The sequence below is a fragment of the Mus pahari genome, chromosome 1, assembly GCF_900095145.1.
Source record: "Mus pahari chromosome 1, PAHARI_EIJ_v1.1, whole genome shotgun sequence".
Lineage (NCBI taxonomy): Eukaryota > Metazoa > Chordata > Mammalia > Rodentia > Muridae > Mus > Mus pahari.
In genome coordinates, this window is record NC_034590.1 from 99,844,329 (window position 1) to 99,864,397 (window position 20,069).

Below are 20,069 nucleotides of genomic sequence, written 5' to 3' on the forward strand. Positions count from 1 at the left end.
GAAAAGAAGAAGAAGAAGAAGAAGAAGAAGAAGAAGAAGAAGAAGAAGAAGAAGAAGAAGAAGAAGAAGAAGAAGAAGAAGAAGAAGAAGAAAAAAAGAAAGAAAGAATATATACCAGAATGTGAACAGCAGAAAGTGATGAGAAGTGACTTTCTATCTTGGAAGTTAATTTGTAGACGAGGCTGGCCTCAAAATCAGAGATCTACCTGCTTCAGCCTCCTGAGTGCTAGGATTATAGGCACATACAACACAGCTGGCAAAAACTGTCACTTTCAAATAAGAAAAATAATAAAGCCATAACCATTCTGTCTGGAGAAAACTTAAAAGCAATACTTAATTCTCTTGAAAATAAGGTTCATTTTATCATCCATTAATCACGACTCTCATTATCACAAGGGAAGGCAAAGCACTGGTAAGTATATACCACCTATACAACTGGGAAGTAAGTATACTGTGGCCTTACATTTTTAAAAATATCTCTGGAAATCCCTTAGGATAAAATAAAAAAGTTCATCCTAATTTCTGTGAAATTTTACACATTTTGCTTAAATTGAGATTTATTTTATCCTCTAGAGAGGAAGTCACCCATACTTTGACATAACCAAATGGTCTACAGCTGATTATTGACAATTAAATTTTATAATTCATATAGTCAACATTTTCTACATGTTTATTACAGGTGTAATGTATTCAAGGAAATATGTGTGCGTGTGTGTGTGTGTGTGTGCGTGTGTGTGTGTACCTGTAGATGACACTGACTGTTCTTTCCTGTCTCTATATCCTGACTGTTAGGATTACAGGCATATATGGTGCTGGACCTACCTGTTATTAAGTAATGAACGACAAGAACCACTGCAGATACAAACAGCTTTATTATTATTATTATGTTTTTATTTTGGGCTTTTTTACAAGAACAAAAATCTCCAATGCAGTCAGACTTACTTTGACTTCTAGCCGGTGGTTGCCTTAGGAGAGGAACACACACTGAATAACTCGTAATTCAAACATGTCAAATCCCCACTCACTTCCTTCTGTTCTTTTAAGTCAGCCACAGTAGAATCACTTTGGTTAAATGTTTTTATTCTCTCTCACCTTTATTCACACTGAAATAATACAATATTTATACACTCAGAAAGCTAGGAACATTCTTCTACATAATAATTTTGATATGTTAAGAAACCACACAAAACTGGCATTTGCAAATGGATAAAAATAGGATAGATTGCTTGAAAGAAAACATAAACAATAATTTTATCTAAATAATTTTGAGTGATTATATTCATCTGATAATATAGTTTCTATCTTAGAATATAAAAGTGCTCAGATTACCTGTAATAAAAGTAACAAAAGTCTCAGAGAACTAAAAATAATTTAAATAAAGATGGTACACTGAGAATCAAAATGACCCCTGTGCTGTAGGCATGGAGGAAGGTGTGACTCTACCTGAACTCAGAAGGGGACACTAAGAAGGAGATGGAACACACAGACCTTCCTGCCTGGAGAAGACAGATGCTGTCCCTGAAAGGCTTTCACGCATCTTTATTTAGATGAAAATCACTGACAGAATCAGATACCTCAGCTACACTTTACAAAACTGCCAAGTTGGGATACTTTCTTGACTGTTCTACCCTAGCTGTGATGGATACTCACTCAAGAGCTCAAAATATTATTAGCAAGCTCCTAATGTCCTCATAAATGCTGTCCACCTCCTTTTAGACAGAGTCTCTCAGTGGCTCGATGCCCAGTGGCTAGGCCAGTGGCCAGTGGGCCCAAGAAGGCACTCCTCTACTGAATCCCCAGTGCCTGCATTCAAACACATACTACCAGACCCAACAATTTACATGGGCTCTAGAGAGCTGAACTCAGGCACTGTACTAACTGGGCTATTTCCTCAGTCCCACCCAAGGACACACCTTTGACAACATCTAGACCCCTAAGACTTCATACTAGTTGAAAAGAATATATTGGGGAGAGGATAGAGGGAGGGAGGAGGGCAGAATGAGAACATAGCAACTGAGCTGAAGAGAGAGTTTTCATGCCCAAGTCACTCTGAAGCCTCACTAGGCCACCCTAGGGTAGGCTCATCAGTATAGAAGCAGAGACAGTGAGCCATTTTCCTCTATTCTCTGCAGGAGGAACTCAGAGCTTGGGTAAGATATTGGGCTGACCCCGCATCCCGCCCCCCCCCCAAAACCTCTGGTAGCATGGCACCACCTACCAGGAAAAGGGGGATGCAGTATGCCTGGCTACCCAATGCCAAGGTCATATATGTTGATCCCATTCTACTCAATAATTCTGAGATTACCTATCACATTTTCTGCAATCTTCAATCTCACATACATTCACTGAGGGCAACTACATAGCAAGGATTGCACAATTTTATTTGGGGTGGACGAGAGATTTGTGGGTTTCCATAATGCTCCTTTCTCTATGCCTGGGGGGATTTCAAATGACTTTTAATTTCTTAGTGTTTCAGTTGCTTACTATTGGAGTAATTTTTATAAAAAGAAATAAAGTAACACTACCCTCACTGTAGGATAGGGTGCTCTCAGCAGGTCCAAGGCCAGGCAGGAAGCACAGAAGGGTTCAGCTGAGAACGAGTTCAAACAAAGAGCTAACCTGTGCACCCAGCTTCCAGTGCACTGGAGGGAAGCCTCTCCTCGCTTGTCTGATGTGCCTCATTAACTAGCTGGCTGCCTGCCTCCTTGACAGCAGGCATTTGGTGAACAAGCAGAAGGCCCAATAGCACAAGAATCAAAGTGAATGGCTGGTCTCCATTCTGAAGTACCATGGCAGTGCCTACTCTCTGACCCACAATCAGATGAGGAATGCAGAGGCTATAGACCCCACCAACTCCACTACGGCTTGTGCATAGCTACAGGACTAGTTAATAACCACTTCTATCACTAACCACAAAAAAGCATCTGAGTTCCAGAGAATGGAAAGTAGGAACCTATTTTCTTTGGATAAGCCTCAGATCAAGCAGGAATTACAACATCTCTTTAAAAAGTTGTTTCTTATATTTGTAGAAATAGAACAAACACCACTAAGATCACTGTATATTTTATCATCCAAACTGAGATAACTCTGGGGCATAAGGGAACACTAGTGACAGAAAAACAATTATGCCAAGACAACAGACACAGGCAGGACAATCCTGGACAGACACCCAAAGTGAACACCTGATGTTTGCAATGTTTATGTTTCCTGTTATCTATTATACACTACGACACTGGCAGATTGAATATCAAACAGAGTAACAGAGTTTTGGTTTGTGGGAAAGGCACATTTCCTGGGGATGGAATGTGCTCTTCACCTTTAACCCCATCTGAATTTCCCAGCATAAGCTAACGTCTTGCAAGGGTCTTAGCCAGTGGTTCTCTACCTTCCTAATACTGCCATCCTTTAATACATTTCCTCACGTTGTGGTGACCCCACCCCAACCATAAAATTATTTTGTTGCTACTTCATAACTGTAATTTTGCTACAATTATGAATTATAATGATCTTATACACAGGTTATCTAACATTCGGCCCCTGTGGGTATGGTGATCCCACAGGTTAAGAACCACTGGTCTAAAAGAATAGTCTCTGTGTCAGAATTTCTCCAGGACAAAACAGTAACTGTGACAAAATTACTTAGATTCAGTTCTTCATTTTCCTTCCTTGAATATTTATTTACTGGAGACATTAAGCACACTTGGCTCCAGAAGCAAACTCCAAAGGCCAAGTCTCAATGAAAGGACTAGATCATAGAATATTTTAAAATCTTTATATTAACCACAAGATTCTCATAAATACAATTCCACAAAATATTTTTAAAAAGCTCTACGAATGTACTTGGTGAATGGCTGCAGGAGCCGAGACGCAGGTGGGACTGTGGCAAGAGAAGCCAGGCTGGTGCTGGGCTGAGGTGCAGGCCTTCAGTGTCTGAACAGCAGCATCCTCTCCGAGCACTTCTGTCCAACAAGGTTTGCATACTCCAGCACAGCAGCCTCCTCACTTGGGTCTTCTTGGTGGTTCTTATAAACACCATAAGGCATGGCAGATCGTCTGTGAAACACCCGTAGTCGGTCAAGTTCCTTACTGCGTCCTTCATCCTCTGCAAAGAAACACATACGGGTCAAAGACCAGACACACATGTAATATCCTGTTATGCAGTGTACTCATGAGCATGTTCATAAGAATGAACGGAAGGATTTTTTTTATGTTTTTTTATTAGATATTTTCTTTATTTACATTTCAAATGCTATCCCAAAAGTTCTCTATACGCTCCCCCCACCCCTGCTCCCCTACCCACCCACTCCCACTTCTTGGCCCTGGCATTTCCCTGTGCTGGGTCATATAAAATTTGCAAGACCAAGGGGCCTCTCTTCCCAATGATGGCTGATTAGGCCATCTTCTGCTACATATGCAGCTAGAGACACGAGCTCAGGGGGAACAGAAGGATTTTTAGTGAGATGCAATATGTTGTGGATGGGTCTGGTGCGGTTTGTATTTTGATGCTAATTCCACTCTTCTGGGAGGGGCTGAAGACAAGGAATGAGTCACATACTCAGATGACTTCTTGTGGACCAATCACCTAATGAATAAAGGAGCCAATCACTGGGCAAGTAGGAGGGACATCCAGGTTGGACAGAGGAAGAGAGGAAACAGGAGAGAGTTAGGTCTTTTTTTTGGAAGGGGACTAGCATAAGGACAAGATATAGCTACGAGTGTCTCCTGGTTTCAACAGTGAGCCCGTCAGGATTCACCACCAGAGGATTTAGATTTAAGGAGGCTTTCAAGATTAGGATTTTAGTTGAGGCCCCAACGACTGAGTTACTGCTGTCTCTGAACCAAGTTGTGTTGTGTTTTCCTTCACGCAGTGGCTCGTCCCAGTTCAAGAAAGATACGATGGTGGCAAATCGTGGGTTTGCCTGAGGTGCATCACAAAGGCCGTGGGGATTTGAAGCACAGGGTTGGTGTAGTAGTGACCCGCCAGTGGGAACTTAGCAAGTTGGGTGGAGAAGCTTCTGGAACTCCAGGCCAGAGTGTCTCCACGAGATAAGAACAGGTCAGTCATTGCCCACTAGAGCATGGCTGGCCAGGCCACTAGGGCAGAGAGTTGCTGGTACAAGCATGGGAATGAGCTGGTTCTTTTTCTTTTTTATATTTCCCACAACAGCATTAGGCATTCCCCAGTATACTAGCCAAAACAGAGTAATCAAAGAATTGCATTCAACTGAAATTCTGATTTTCTGAAATGCAGTGGCATCTACGATGCTCCAGAGCATCCCTAGAGTCCACATAAGTCTCCAGTACGTCTCCAGTTAACATGCTACCTGTGGCTTTGACTTACAGCCAAGTTAGCAGGCAGAAAGAAGCCTGGCTTTTGCAGAGGGCAAAGGACAGATTCTCACAGCTTCCATAGAAAACACAGTACAGGGTGCTATGGCTGCTGCTGTTGAGCTTTCTAAGTGTCCATATACAAGAGCTCATTGCCTGTATCAAGGCACAGAACAACCTAGAAGAACACCTGTGCCCCTGCCTTCCCTGAAGGGGCTATGGCCTATGACTCAGTTCTGCTCAACACAAGTAGTGTTCTCTGAGACTGCAAGAGCCTTTCAGAGAGAACAAATTCATCTGTACCTTCATTCAGACTATAGTCTGTACATGTACCAACACAGGGGCAGGATCCCTAACTTCTGCCTGGGAGCTTACCTTTGGTTTAGTGAAAACAAGACTGGGGGGTGGTGGGCGGGCACCGACCTCTGACTTCATGGAACAAACTGTCACGCCACCTAAGCTGCCTATGCTTAGATAGTTACATAAAATAATGTTTAAGCCAACATTCCTCTAGACTCTAGACTCCTATTACTGGACTTATTGCTAGTTCTAATCCGGAGAGAGGGTTACACTTTATCTATTAACGTGTATACTTATTCAAACCACTGAACCATGCTACCTATAGCTGACTTCATACTGGAATTACCAGAGAAGGATTTTAGGAGTTCCCCAAACATCATGGAATCCTTCTGCAGAAATCCCAAATGAAAACTGGTCTGAACGAACCTTAAGCACCAGAGTTTTCTTAAGTATTTAAGTCCTGCTTTTAATCAGGGCAACATGCACAGAAATGCTTCTGTGTGCATGGGCTCACAACAGTGACTGGAGACCACAAACCCCAAAAGTCTACCAGTGAGGAGCTGGTTAAAGATAGCAGCACAGAAGAGAATGGAGGCAAAGAACAGAAACTGGTAGTTTCTGAAAGACCAATGCAGGTAGTTTGAGTCTCTGACTCAAAATACTCAGGATGGACTGAATGTGGTAGGGTACACCTGTGATCTGAGCACTTGGGAGTGAGAGGCCGGAGGATCGTAAGCTAAATGCCACCTAGGCTACATAGAGAATTCTAAGCTCGTCTGGGATACACAGCAAGACTCTTCCCAAAAAACACAATCCAACCAAAAATCCAGATAGTGGATTTTGGAATACCTGAATACTTGTAAAGAGATCTGCAAGATGGAACCCAAGCCAATGTGTGAATGAAATTCACTATGTTTTTTATGCACCAAAACCAGACCCAGAACATCTTATACAATGTAAGTGTGGCTGTGATCTACCATATAAGGTCGGACATGGAATTTGTAACTAAGCCACAAACATTTCAAGCTTCATCTTCCTCAGAAGCTGTTGCTCTAAAACAGCATCAAACTCAGGACAATTCACTGTAGATCAACTTCAGGAAAGAGAAGTCTACCTCAGATGCCAGAAACAGAGAATGTGCCCATGTATTGTCTGTCTGCCCAATGCACAGAGAGAAAGGGAGCCCACCCAACCTCAGACTCAGACTCCAGACCTGCCTACATGTCTGGAACTGAGCATCACTCTGTCAGGCTTTGTGGCCTGTGGCAGTATATGATCATCCTCAAGAAAGGCACAATTATTTAGTTTCTTAAAAAAATTTACTTATTTAGTGTGTTCAAATGTTTTGCCTCAATGTCTATGTACCACCTGTGTGCCTGCAGATGTCAGAAGAGGGTGTCAAATCCCCAGGATCTGGAGTTAAGGATGGTTGTGAGTCACCATGTGGGTGCTAGGAACCAAACTGGGGTATCCTATAAGAGAAACAAGTACTTTTAACCACTGACTCATCTTTCCAGCCCTAGACTTATCTTAGTACATCTTATATTGCTAATACTGAAACCAATTTAAATCTAAACAACAACAAAAATCCTATTTAAGATATTTCAAACACTAAAACTAAATTTATTTACTAAAAGGGGAAGAATGTATCTTAAATTTAAAAAAAAAAATCCTTTTATAATCATCTTGCAGTGGTTGCCGTATAGATACATCAGTGCTTATGAACAAAAATCTTTAGCCCTAAACTAGCAAGGCAAAAAGGCCTTTCCTTGATGGCACCTGAAGAGTTCAAAGAACAAGGCATATTGATATGAAAGATGGTTGTCACTGGACCTAAGGAAAGCTGGCAGCTTACTGAGATGTCATAGGAATATGTTCCAACAAGAATTTCATGATTGGAATTCTGCCCTGTCAAAGAAGGCCTTATTCCTTTTATTAGAAACAGCTTAGAACAGACATTGATCCTAAGAGGTGGTGGTAGCGGCTCTTGGAGCCATCTCCTCTGCAGTAGTAATGACATCCCAGAAGCCTGTGAGATCTCTGTTTTACTTTCTGTTTTGGTGGTGCTGAGGACTGAAGCCCGGGTCTTGGACATGCTAAGAAAGCATTTACCAACCCATTATGGGTCTTTAATATTGCAAGCAATATGGTTCTGATTTTATCACAAGCCCACCAGATTATAATGAGAATTAATATGGTCAATATATTAATTTACTGAAATAAAAATTCATTTACTAGTCCCACTATCACACCCTGACTTTTTTTTTTTTTTTTTTTTCCTAGACAGGGTTTCTCTGTATAGTCCTGGCTGTCCTGGAACTCACTTTGTAGACCAGGCTGGCCTTGAACTCAGAAATTCGCCTGCCTCTGCCTCCCAAGTGCTGGGATTAAAGGTGTGCACCCCCACTGCAGGGCTGTTTCTTCACACCTTTTGACTTCACTAGGTTACAGCTCATGAGAGCTAATAGGCTGCTTCTCACACTTCTCCAAACCATCAAATTCTAGCTCATATGACATAATTCAGCACTGACACCAAACTAGTAATTCTCATGGAAGTAATTTTATTTACTTATCTAAGAAGGTATATTATTAAGCTACTAACAGTTTTTAAAATGACAAAATTAAGCTTTCTATTTTCAAAACATCCTATCTTTCCTCTAAAAACCTTAAACCGAGCTCGGCTGTTAAAAGGACTTGCTGTTCTTGCAGAAGATCAGGGCTTGGTTCCCAGAATCTGCACAGTAGATCATAACCATCTGTAGCTCCAGTTCCAGGGGATCCCATGCTCTCTCCTCATAAGTATCTACACACACAGAGCACATGCATACATATACAGATAAGTTAATCATTTAAAAATCCTAACTACAATTCAGACTTAGAATAAGAACAGAATTTAAAAGCTAAGGATAATCTAAAACCTCCAACATTTAGAAAGAACACTTATCTTCTAGGATATATTTTAACAGAAACAGAGGAAAGATGGAATTATACATTAAAAAAAAACTCACTATTTAAAAAAAGAATCATCAAGCTACTTATCAATTCATTATCAGTGAACTACTAAGCACTCAGTAAATGCCACATTTCCTTTAAAACAGTAAAAGGAACCTGTGAAGGGACTCTGGTCAGCTTGAGCATGGCTCTGGCAGGCCTTGCCCTTCTCCCCTCCCCTCCATTCCATTAAGCTTGCTAAAACTCGTTAGATTACATTCCTAAAGCTAGACCCCAAAGCCTTATTTGCCCACTTCTTCCTCCTGGGGCTGACTACCAAGGTCCAGCTATCTAAGTACTGAAGTCCAGCAATCAAAAGCCCTCCTTGGGTCACGTAGTTAAGATGCCCAATTACAATTAAACACCTCATCCTAACACAGGCTTCCTCTTGAACCTTTATAAACTGCCATTTTCCCATGTGCCACATCTGGCTCCTCTCTACCCAGAGGCAGTCCTTTGTCCTGCTCCTTCCCAAGATAAATACCCCTCCCTCCCTCTCCTTGTTCCTTTCCCCTTCTCCCATCTTTGCCTCTTATTCCCAACACTTTGTCGCTCTAGACTAAGAACTTGGTCTTGAAGGTCCTGAGCAATACTTTCCCTTTCAACCTGTGTTGTTAAACTAAGATATTACAGAACCAAAGTGGAAATATCAGTCCACATACATAATCCTTGTGCCTACATCTCTCCCTTTCCTCAAACTCCAATCCAGTGTCCAGTGTCTAACGCATCAGGTGCATTTAAATGTCAAAGATGGAGCTTTGGGTCCTATTCCTATCATATTTTAAGGAAGAAAATGGAAATCACCCCAGAAGTGGGCATGGTGCATGAACTCCAGGAAGCTCTGACCATCACCAGAGATGTACACAGTCATTCTATAGATGTACATAGTCATTCTATTGCTTGGCTGCATGGCCTGTGGCTTACGACCATCTAGTCATATACTCAAGGAGGAGAAATTTCTTCTTAGTACATCCCACACAGTTAACATTAAAAGAAATTTAAACATTAAAAAAAACCCTATAAGTTACTTAAAACATTAAAAATTATGATTTAGTTAGTAGGAAGAAAAATGTAACTGAAATTCTTACAACCCTTTCATAATCAACTTATAAATATAAACATGACAACAGACAAATCTAAAGTGTTAAACTAACAGGCGCAGAGGCCTTGAGAGGACTTGGAGACATCCAGAACAAGCTATTTTGATATGAAGATGGTTGCCATGACAGACAAGGAAAGCTGCCAGCTTACCAAGGTACAAGATCTTGTACTTCTCCTTTCTCAAAGTTGTATCACAGCTTAATTTCATAAAATTAAAACACAAATCTTGCAAATTCTCTTAAGATGAGCATTTGGTCACCAATGACCCAAATGTGTTGCCAACTCGGTGATATTTAAATCAAGGAAAACTCTGTAGGGGGTTGCTTGACCGCTCACTCCCACAACTGTTCACTCACAGGAGATGAACCCTTTAGCAGGTGTCCTTCTATTCAACAATCTGCATAACTTTATAATTTATTGTTACAGCCCTATTACATAAACATGAAAGTTTTTTTTTCTTATAGTTTTAAAGGAATTCTGGTGTATAGATGGCAAATAAACTTAAAATAAGCAGGGAAACCGATACAAGAATGGAATGCTGAGCCAATGTGTGAGAGGAGGAAGTGACAGCAATGTGAATGGTCACCTGCACAGCAGCTGGAACCACCTGGCCAGGGGTATCTGGACATGCGTGTGGGGGAGAATCTCGACCTTCCTGAGTGAGTGGTGCTGTTCCCTGGTTGAGATGAACTGCATAAGTGGAGAGAAGGGGCATGAGCAGCAGCAGCAGCAGCAGCAGCAGCAGCAGCAGCAGCAGCAGCAGCAGCAGCAGCAGCAGCACACATTTATCACTCTCACTCCTGACTGTGGATGTCAGGTGGCCAACTACTTTAAACTCTTGCTGCCTTGACCTCCCCACCATGACATGCACCCTTGAAATGTGACCCAGAATGAATCCATCCAAACTCTCATGCTGGTTTTATCAGTGTACTGTGTCACAGCAACCGGTAAACTAAGGGGACAAATATACAATCAAAACCCAACTCTCCAAGTTTAGAGTAAGAGGAGGTCTGAAGACTATTTCAGCCTCCATAAAGGGGACACATGAGAAAGAAAGACGCTCAGCATAGGACAGCAAGGCAGCATGGTGCTCAGCACAGGGGCCCTTCAGATATGCTGTCTCCCATGCCTTCTTCAAGCTCAAATTCTGCTTTGAGAATTCATCCTAGAGAACTTTAATACATCTGTATATTCTGTAAGAAATACCTTTAGCAGCATCATTACAAGTACCTTTTGATAAAAATGAAAACTAGAACAAACCTAAACTTAGCCCCTTTGTAACTTATCATTGATTACAGCTTTATGAAATATAACTCAAATATCAAAAAACTCACCAACTATATAAATGAATGGTTTCCAGTGCATGTAGAGTCCTACCAAATATCTAATCAGTTTTAGCGCATTTCCATCATCTGAGAAATAGTTTCCATCTGTTGGCAGTCAGCACACTGAAGAACAGCCACACTGCTGTGCAGCACAGCACTGGCATCCTTCTGGATTCGCGGCAGCAGGGTACAGCATCTTGTGGTGGTTCTGACTTGTACTTCTCTGATAGCTAATGATGTTGAACATCTTTTCATGAATGGCTTATTTTGTCAGAAATTATCTATCTGAATCATTTGCTCATCTTAAAATTTTACTGATTTGTATATATGCTCAAATATCTGGTTTTTAAGTACTTTCTCCTTTCAACTGTACTTTTTCTTCTCTCTCTCTCTCTCTCTCTCTCTCTCTCTCTCTCTCTCTCTCTCTCTCTCTCTCCCCCCCTTCTTCCCTTCCTTCCTTTCTTTTTATCTCTTATGGCTTCTTTTTTTAGACAGGGCCTTGCCTGGAACTTATGTAGACTAGGCTAGCTTCAAACTCGCATAGCTCCACCAGCCTCTGCTTCCTGAATGCTGGATAAGGGCATGTGCCACCAGGCCCAGAAACTCTCCTTTCTTAAGAATGTCTGGAAGTACCTGATGCTTTGATTTTAACAAAGTCAGGTTGACTTTAATTTGTTCTTTTTCTTCTTGTGCTTTTCATGCCATATTTGAGAAACCAGTGCCTCATCCACAGCCATGAAGATTTACTTTGTGTTTATTTTTTCCCTAAGAGTTTTAAATTTTATCTCCCTTAATTTAGGTTTAATTCATTTTTGGTTTTTGCACATGTAAAGCTAGGGACCAATTTCATTTTCTATATTTGGATAGTCAACTAACCAAGGATCATTTGGTGACAACACTATAATTCTTGCCCACCACTGAATTGTCTGAGTATACTTTCTGAAAAGTGAAATATTAGTCATAAATATAAAATATTTTTCTAACTCCCAAATACTGGTCCACTGACTATTATGTCTAGTTGAATGCCAAAAACAGTGTTAACTCCATTCTTTTTTTTTTTTTTTCTTTTTTTTTAAGGCAAAAAAAAAAAATATTCTGGGCTCTTTTAATTTCCAAACAATTTTATGATTTTTTTGAATGGAAGCCAACCAGGTTTAATAGACTATGCAGGTTCAGATTGTACAGCTAATTATGTGTGAGTGTGAGGTAAGAGAACAACTTCATGTCTAAAAGAACACTTTTTGTTGGGACAGGGTCTCTCACTGGCCTGGAACTTTGCCAAGAAGGCTAGACTAGCTGGCCAGAGAGTTTCTAGGGATCTGCCTGTCAGTCACCTCTCCATGGCTTGTGTTATTAATAAGTGCTAACACACTGGCTTTCCACATGGGTTCTGGGGATTGAGCTTGGGTCCTCAAATTTGCAAGTAAGTGGTGCTATACCAACAGAACCATCTCCCTAGTCCTAAATACAAATTTTAAATAAAAAAAAAAATATGATGTAAAACTATGGAACAATAATGAAAAAGGAGGCTCAAGTTTCTACTCATGTATTCTGAATCTGAACATTCTACTAAGGGGATAAAAACTAGTAGATGTAGGTTTGATGTGACAGGATACTTACATCATCTGAAGACATCTTTGCACAAAATATTTATTAATTACAGTAACTTCATCAGGTCACTAGCTGTAACATGAGTGACACTATATGCCATCTGATATAAGTTGTCATTTCTAATACTGTTTCTAATACTATGTAACTTGACTCTAGTTACAAATAAGCACTATGAACAAAAACTAAGGAATATTCTACAAAGTAACTGGATTATATCCCTTAACAAAAAGTTACAGCCATCTTTATCACCACTAGGATGGATGTCATCACAGCTCAGAGCATTGTGGAAGAAGGAGCAGAAAGATAGTAAGAGCCAGAGAATGGGGTGTGAAATAAAATGGCTGTTGGCATGCACCAACTCCCAGAGCTATTCTTGCCTACACAGGCCTACACAAGATCAAGCCAGACAAAGGACTGTCGGTAAGATACCTCTGGGTACTCTAAACATATGCAAAGGAGACCATGTTGGGAACCGGAGTAACAATATATTAAAAGAAAAAATTTAAAAAGCAGTATATGAGGTATATTATCACCACTTGGCTTTTAATATCCAGTATTCCTTAGACTAACAGTTTTCAACCTTCCTAATGCTGTGACCCTTTAGTACAGTTCCTTGGGTTGTGGTGACCCACTACCATAAAATTATTTCATTGCTACTTCATAACTGCCAATGCTATTTTACTGTTATGAGATGCAGAAATTCTCTGTAAAGTAATAAAGGGATTTGGGATAAACTAGCAGGTAACTGTGAACATTGTGGTCAACTGTTCCAATACTGAGAAACAAAAACAGACAGACACAGTAGCTTTTAAGAAAAGGACTAGCAAGAATTTAATTTGAGATCTTAAGTCAGAATAAACATCATTATAATCATTATTTTTAAAAAGTGGAGGGAGAGGGAGTATCTTCTAATACTGTGGTCACAATGGTTCCATTGAATGGTTGCTTGACTTTGTGGTGCAGTCAAGGAACTTATGGCAGAGTCCGAGGTTTCAACTTAACACTCTCCCACCTGTCGACACAGCCTACTCCAACCGCACACCACCTCAGTCTGCTCATCCTCCACCTGCTCCTATCTCCACACTCTGCAGCTCTTCCATGTCTTAGTGAACCATCTATACTGACTCTCTTTGTGTCTCTACCTGTTCCCTGCCTATCTCTAAGGCTCTGTCGCCTCTGTGGCTTCTTTAATCTCTAATTCAATCATTCCTTAACACACACACACACACACTGTGTTAAGCGTAATGAATGGATAATCTGAGAGATATTAGTAACTGAAATTCAGATAAAAGAACCATAATTGCAAAAAGCCAGCAATCAAGGAAAATTAGGACTACTCAGTAAATTGAAGCCAGTGAAGTTATGATCGCTTGTGAATTCATTGTTATTCAACAAACTCTGACATTGTGGAAAGTCACAAACTTACTATCTATTTTTCTGGCACAGCATACTGTGGTAATCAATAATAATTTTCCACTTCTGTTCTCATTATGACTTCAGCAAGAGAGGCACACCCTAGGAGTACAAGTGAGAGCAAGTGGTTCACAGACACACATGCAGACAAAACACCCAGACACATATGAATGATGATGATGGTGGTGGTGGTGGTGGTGGTGATGGTGATGGTGATGGTGATGGTGATAAAATTTAAAGAGTACAACTGAGAGCACACAAAATACGGTCATTTTATATCCTGATACAGTAATGTTTTCATTCACTAACTTGAAATACAAGATAACAAGATTCCATTTCATTTCATACATAATTCAATAAAAGTGACTCCACAGAGAATAACAGTAGATTAACAGTAAATGAGAGAACAGTAAGGAGGGAGACAGACACAGATGGTCTCCTAAGAACCAGTTTAAGAGTGTGGATGTCTCCAGAGTATGGGCAGCCATAGCAGCAGCACATAGAATCATGATTTGTTACTACAATTTTACTCTAAACTTTTTATTTTATTTTCTCAGTTTCTTACTAAACTTTTAAATAAGTTCACAAGATTTTCATATAATATGCTTTGATCATATTCACCCCTTCCCTACCCACTCAACTTTAATAACAAGATTCAAAAAAAATCAAGTCTAATTTGTGCAGCTATATATTCTTCAATGTGTGGCCTTCTATTAGAACACAGTAGACCTATCAGAGATACACTGTTGAAGAACAAATGCTGTCTCTCACCTATTAGCTATCAATTGCCAATAGCACCTCAGCCAGGAATGGATGATTCTCAAGTGTCTACATCCTCTCTTCTTGACTGTACTTTGTTTGGCTTGAGTTTATGCAAGTCTTGTGCATGCTGTCATGTCACAGTGGCTACACTGTGTGTGTGGAACTGGCCTACTATGTGTATAAAACACTGCTTTCTTGTGGTCACCAACCACCTCTGGCCCTTATGATCTTTCCACCTGCTCTTTAGAAATGATTTCTCAGATGTGAGCAGAGGTGCTGGGCCACGTGAAAGAAATGGGAAGAATGATTCCCCCTTAATGAGATAATCTCCTTTCCTTCTCAGAATCCCTGCCCTTAGCCCAGAAGCTTACAGAGCCACAGCCATGAGCTTCAAAAGACCGCCCACTTTTGCAGATGACTGAGAAGCCAGTCACTTCCCCTTTCTACCTCTGTTCTAAGCATGCTTTCCCTATACTCTGGGAGTCACCCTTCTCCAAAACACCTTTCCCCACCATGTGGCTGCTTGACTCCATGCCTCATGTCCTTACTCCAAGACTGCTGAGATTAACAGCTTGTTCCCTGTAGTTCTTTATTTTAAACTCCAATAAAATTGTCCTTGAGCTTCCTTTTGAGTCTGTTCTTAAATTCTTTTACTAACAAGACTAAGAACCCAAAAGAAGACCCTGATATCTCCATTAATATAGAGAGACTGTGTCAAATTCTCTAAAATGTCTGGTAATCATTTCATATTCAACACACATAACTAAGAGTTATGATTGAGTTACATTTGGATACAATGTTGGGACTTGCAATCTGCTTCCACAGAGCAACTTCTATTCACAAAATTGATAAACAAAGAGCTTGCAGCTGGGGTGTGGTGGCGCACACCTTTAATCCCAGCAATAGGGAGGCAGAGGCAGGCGGATTTCTGAGNTCAAGGCCAGCCTGGTCTACAAAGGGAGTTCCAGGACAGCCAGGGCTACACAGAGAAACCCTGTCTCGAAAAAAAACACACACACACACACACACACACACACACACACACACACACACACAAAAAGAGCTTGCTCTGCTATGCTCCTGTCGAGAGAAGAAATGTTCTCTCAGAAACCTCTTTAGCTGCCATTCAGAAACTGTCCCACCTGGGGATCCATGCCATATACAGTTACCAAACCCAGACACTATTGTGAATGCCAAGAAGTACAGGCTGAAAGAAGCCTGATATGGCTGTCTCCTGAGAGGCCCTGCCAGAGCCTTACAAATACGGAGATGGATGCTCGCAGCCAACCATTAGACTGAGTGCAGGGTCCCTAATAGAGGAGTTAGAGAAAGGACAGAAGGAGTTGAAGGGGACTCAAACCCATAAAAAGAACAACAATATCAACCAACCAGTCCCCTAAGAGCTCCCAGGGACTAAACCATCAAATTTGTACATATGGCTCCAGTTGCATATGTTGGCCTTGTCATGTATCAATGGGAAGAGAGATTCTTGGTCCTATAAGGGCTCGATAGATGCCCCAGTGTAGGTAAACAAAGGGCGGGAAGGTGGGAGTAGGTGGGTGAACATCTTACAGAAGAAGGGGAAGGGAGGATGAGATAAGGGGTTGGGGGAGGGCTGGGAAAGAGGATAATATTTGAAATATAAATAAAGAAAATATTCAAAGAAAGAAAGAAAGAAAGAAAGAAAGAAAGAAAGAAAGAAAGAAAGAAAGAAAGAAAGAAAGAAAGACGGAGAGAGAGAGGGAAGGAAGAGACATCTTTTAAAAGTGAAAAGAAAAAAGAAAGAAAGAAACCTCTTTAGCTGTGCAGGTTCAATGTCTGGGGTTTTAACTTTGGCTCTGCCTGTCCACACACTCTCCTGTGTGTAGCAGTGCAGGGTATGGTCCATGCACTTCAGAGTTGTATGTGTTTCCAGCAAATCCTTCTGTTCACGCTGAAACCCATTTGCTAGCTCCTGACTGGTACCCACAATGACCTGGCACTCTTGGCACTCATTTTACTTCACACTTTGCACTTTTCAACACCTGCTTTGAAGCAGAGGGTTGAGGGGCAACAGGCCTCGTAAGCTTCATGTCTTATACAGTGAAGCGCAGGCACATCAGTCAAAGTAGACCACACGAGCAGTAAACACAGCTCTGTCTTACAAAGCTCAGCTTCCATAGGGCTCACAAGTCCTCCAAAGACAAGACTTTCTAAATTCCAGTTTCTCAGTTTAATCTTTCAGAACTCTTCCCCTATCTAAAAGAGCAACAGGAGTGTACAGAAGCAGAGGGCCCTTGCAGGCAGCAGAGCTGCTCACTTTCACACAGATGTTTCTGTTAAACACTATAAAATAGAAGAGTAATTTTCTTTAGTGGACTTGAAAAGCAAAATGAAGCACTGAGAGTAAGAGCAGACCAGAAAAGCTACAAAGCGGAGGCCCTCCCTGGGGCCCCTCCTCCTTGGGGCCCCTCCTCCCTGCCCCCCCCCCCGCTCCCTTTGCCTCTCCTCCCAGAAAAAGTTTTTCAAAAGCACTATTTGTTTTCAGACATACTTTGAAAGTATGCAGTTATAGAAAAGAAATGTCTGTAGTTTGTAGTCTAGAGCCAGAACTGTGTCCAAAAGCAAACCCTAGCACCACTAGCACATTCAAAAAGTACAAGTGAACGGAAGGGCTCCTTCCTTGGCCAGCCTTCCTGAGTGCAGTTCCAGTGCTTTAAGAGAACATGCTTGAAAACTCTAATTTAAAAATATGAAGTGTGCTGCAAAAGAACCTTTGTTTTTAATCAAAGAATTTACAACAATGGGGTTTTTCAAGAAGGAGATGCTAAAACTACAGTTGAAGCTTTTAATTAAAACACATTTTAAATGGTAAACAAACTTGTTCAGATAATAAATATTTCTATAGTTAGTCCACACAACACAGTTATATAATGTCTTCACCATCCTAACACTCCTGAACCTCCAAGTTTGTACAGATCATAAGCAGACAGTAACTTGAAAAAAAATTGTTTGGGGTTAGTTACTGACTGTAAACTACGAATCAAAGCTCCCATGTAAGCAACACTTTACTGAGGAATCTAAAGCTGGTATGCAGTGGGTGAGAAACACACCACTGATGAAGCTTGGGAGCTGGCATGTGCACTACAGCTTTCATTACACACACTGCATCCCACTGCGGTGCAGCACAGCAGGCACACACGGCAGTGCAGCACAGCAGGCACACACGGCAGTGCAGCACAGCACAGCAGACACACACTGCAGCACAGCACAACAGGCATACACTGCAGCACAGCACAGCAGACACACACTGCAGCACAGCACAACAGGCACACACTGCAGTGCAGCACAGAACAGCAGACACACACGGCAGTGCAGCACAGCACAGCAGGCACACACGGCAGTGCAGCACAGCATAGCAGGCACACACGGCAGTGCAGCACAGCACAGCAGGCACACACTGCAGCATGGCACAGCACAGCACAGTAGGCACACCACAACTTAAGCTTCACTAAGAAAACAGAGTTGGAAATCCAAAGCCACAACTCAAAGAGTTTGCAATCCAATGCTCACACCACTGAATGAATGAAGTGAACCAAAAGAGAACAAATACCCCCTAAATTTCCCCAACACATTCTAATAATGTTAACTATAGTCATTTTTTCTTTTATTAAACAATAAAACAAAAAACCAAAAACTAAGACATCAGAACTGGACAAAATGAACAGTAGAAAAAGAGCCCAAGACAAGGCACAAGGCTCAAACCCACTCAGGAATTCCATAAAGGCCTAGACTGGAAGCCATAATAGATAAACAAAATGTTCTTTAAATGCAGAGCTGCGAGATGGTTCAGTTGGTAAAAATGCTTGCCAGGGAAACATCAGGTCCTGAGTTCAGATCCCTAGTACCCACATAAAAAGGAAAGCACAGAGTGTGCCTGTAATCTCAGTACTTGGGATGCTATGACAGGTGAGCCACTAGGCTTGTTTGCCATCCAGTCTAACTGAACTGGTGAACTCCAGGCTCAATGAGAGTTCTCAAACATTAAGATGGACAGTGACTGAGAAAAACACTTGATTGTCAACCTTTGGAGTACACACAACACAAACACACTTGCCAAGTGTACCTTTGAATACATATACAAAATATTAACATCTTTAAATAAGATTGGTAGTGGACCCTTTAAAAACCATATCCTTTGCTTGTCAAACTTAATAGGTAGGTAAAAGGACTTGCCACCAAGCCCAACAGACCCAAGTTCAAAGCCTAAGATCAACACACACACACACACACACACACACACACACACCACAAATACATACATATACACACATTTTTCTTAGACCAGTAAATATGAATCAAATTAAATATTATCACTATTGACTATTATGGTTTCTTTCTTTCTTTCTTTTTTTTTATTTTTTATTTTTTTTATTTTGGTTTTACGAGACAGGGTTTCTCTGTGTAGCCCTGGCTGTCCTGGAACTCACTTTGTGAACCAGGCTGGCCTCAAACTCAGAAATCCGCCTGCCCCTGCCTCCCGAGTGCTGGGATTAAAGGCGTGCGCCACCACGCCCAGCACTATTATGGTTTCTTATAGGTGCCCATGATTAAGTGTTTGAAAAATACTGTACAAGAAAATCATGGCTTCACCTAAAATTGCAGCTTCAATTTGCTCACCAAAAAAAAAGAGGAAAAGAGATCAATAAAGGGTTCAGTGCACTGGAGTCTGTGTAAGAGTGGGAAATGTTAGAATCAGGTCCGTGCTCACCGGACGTGGCTCCCAATCACCCATCTTGTGTTTGTTTAGTATGCCCCGGTTTTAAGAGAGCTCAACCCTCACCAAGTATCTTAACTATCAGTGGTCACAAAACACAGTAGGACCTTAACTTCATGTAGTCTTAGTTTTTCATTTCACTAATGATCAAATAGCCTGAGAACCTGTGAAAAGTTACTAAAGAACTGCTCTTTAGGTTTCTAGTTGAAGCACTAAACTGATGTGACTCCATGAGTGACTTAACAATGGTTAGATATTAGGAATAAACAATGTACAAGTAAACAGAATGGGTTTGGAAGTTATTAACATGTAGAAAGCCCAATGAAAGGGACCTGAAATTCAATCAGAATTAAAATATGGCTAAAATTTGAGTAATTTTAAGAGTATGATTCAATGTAGAATTCCATCAGGTTCAAAGCTCTTTTAACTTAGTTGTGAATGAAGTTAATCATAAGAGCTAAAGAAACATAAACACTGGTCAA

At 41.0% G+C, this 20,069-nt stretch overlaps 1 protein-coding gene across 4 annotated transcripts in view; it reads right to left on the reverse strand.

Annotated features, from left to right (window-relative positions):
- Positions 1-873: 873 nt before the first annotated feature.
- The window catches only part of Ate1 (arginyltransferase 1), a 114,047-nt gene continuing 94,851 nt past the window's right edge, over positions 874-20,069 (reverse strand). For all 4 annotated transcript variants that reach the window (XM_021191919.1, XM_021191914.1, XM_021191911.1 and 1 more), the window contains exon 12: positions 874-4,102. In XM_021191919.1, the coding sequence (XP_021047578.1) occupies positions 3,924-4,102 (179 nt within the window). In that variant the 3' untranslated portion in view covers positions 874-3,923. The remainder of the gene's footprint in view (positions 4,103-20,069) is intronic.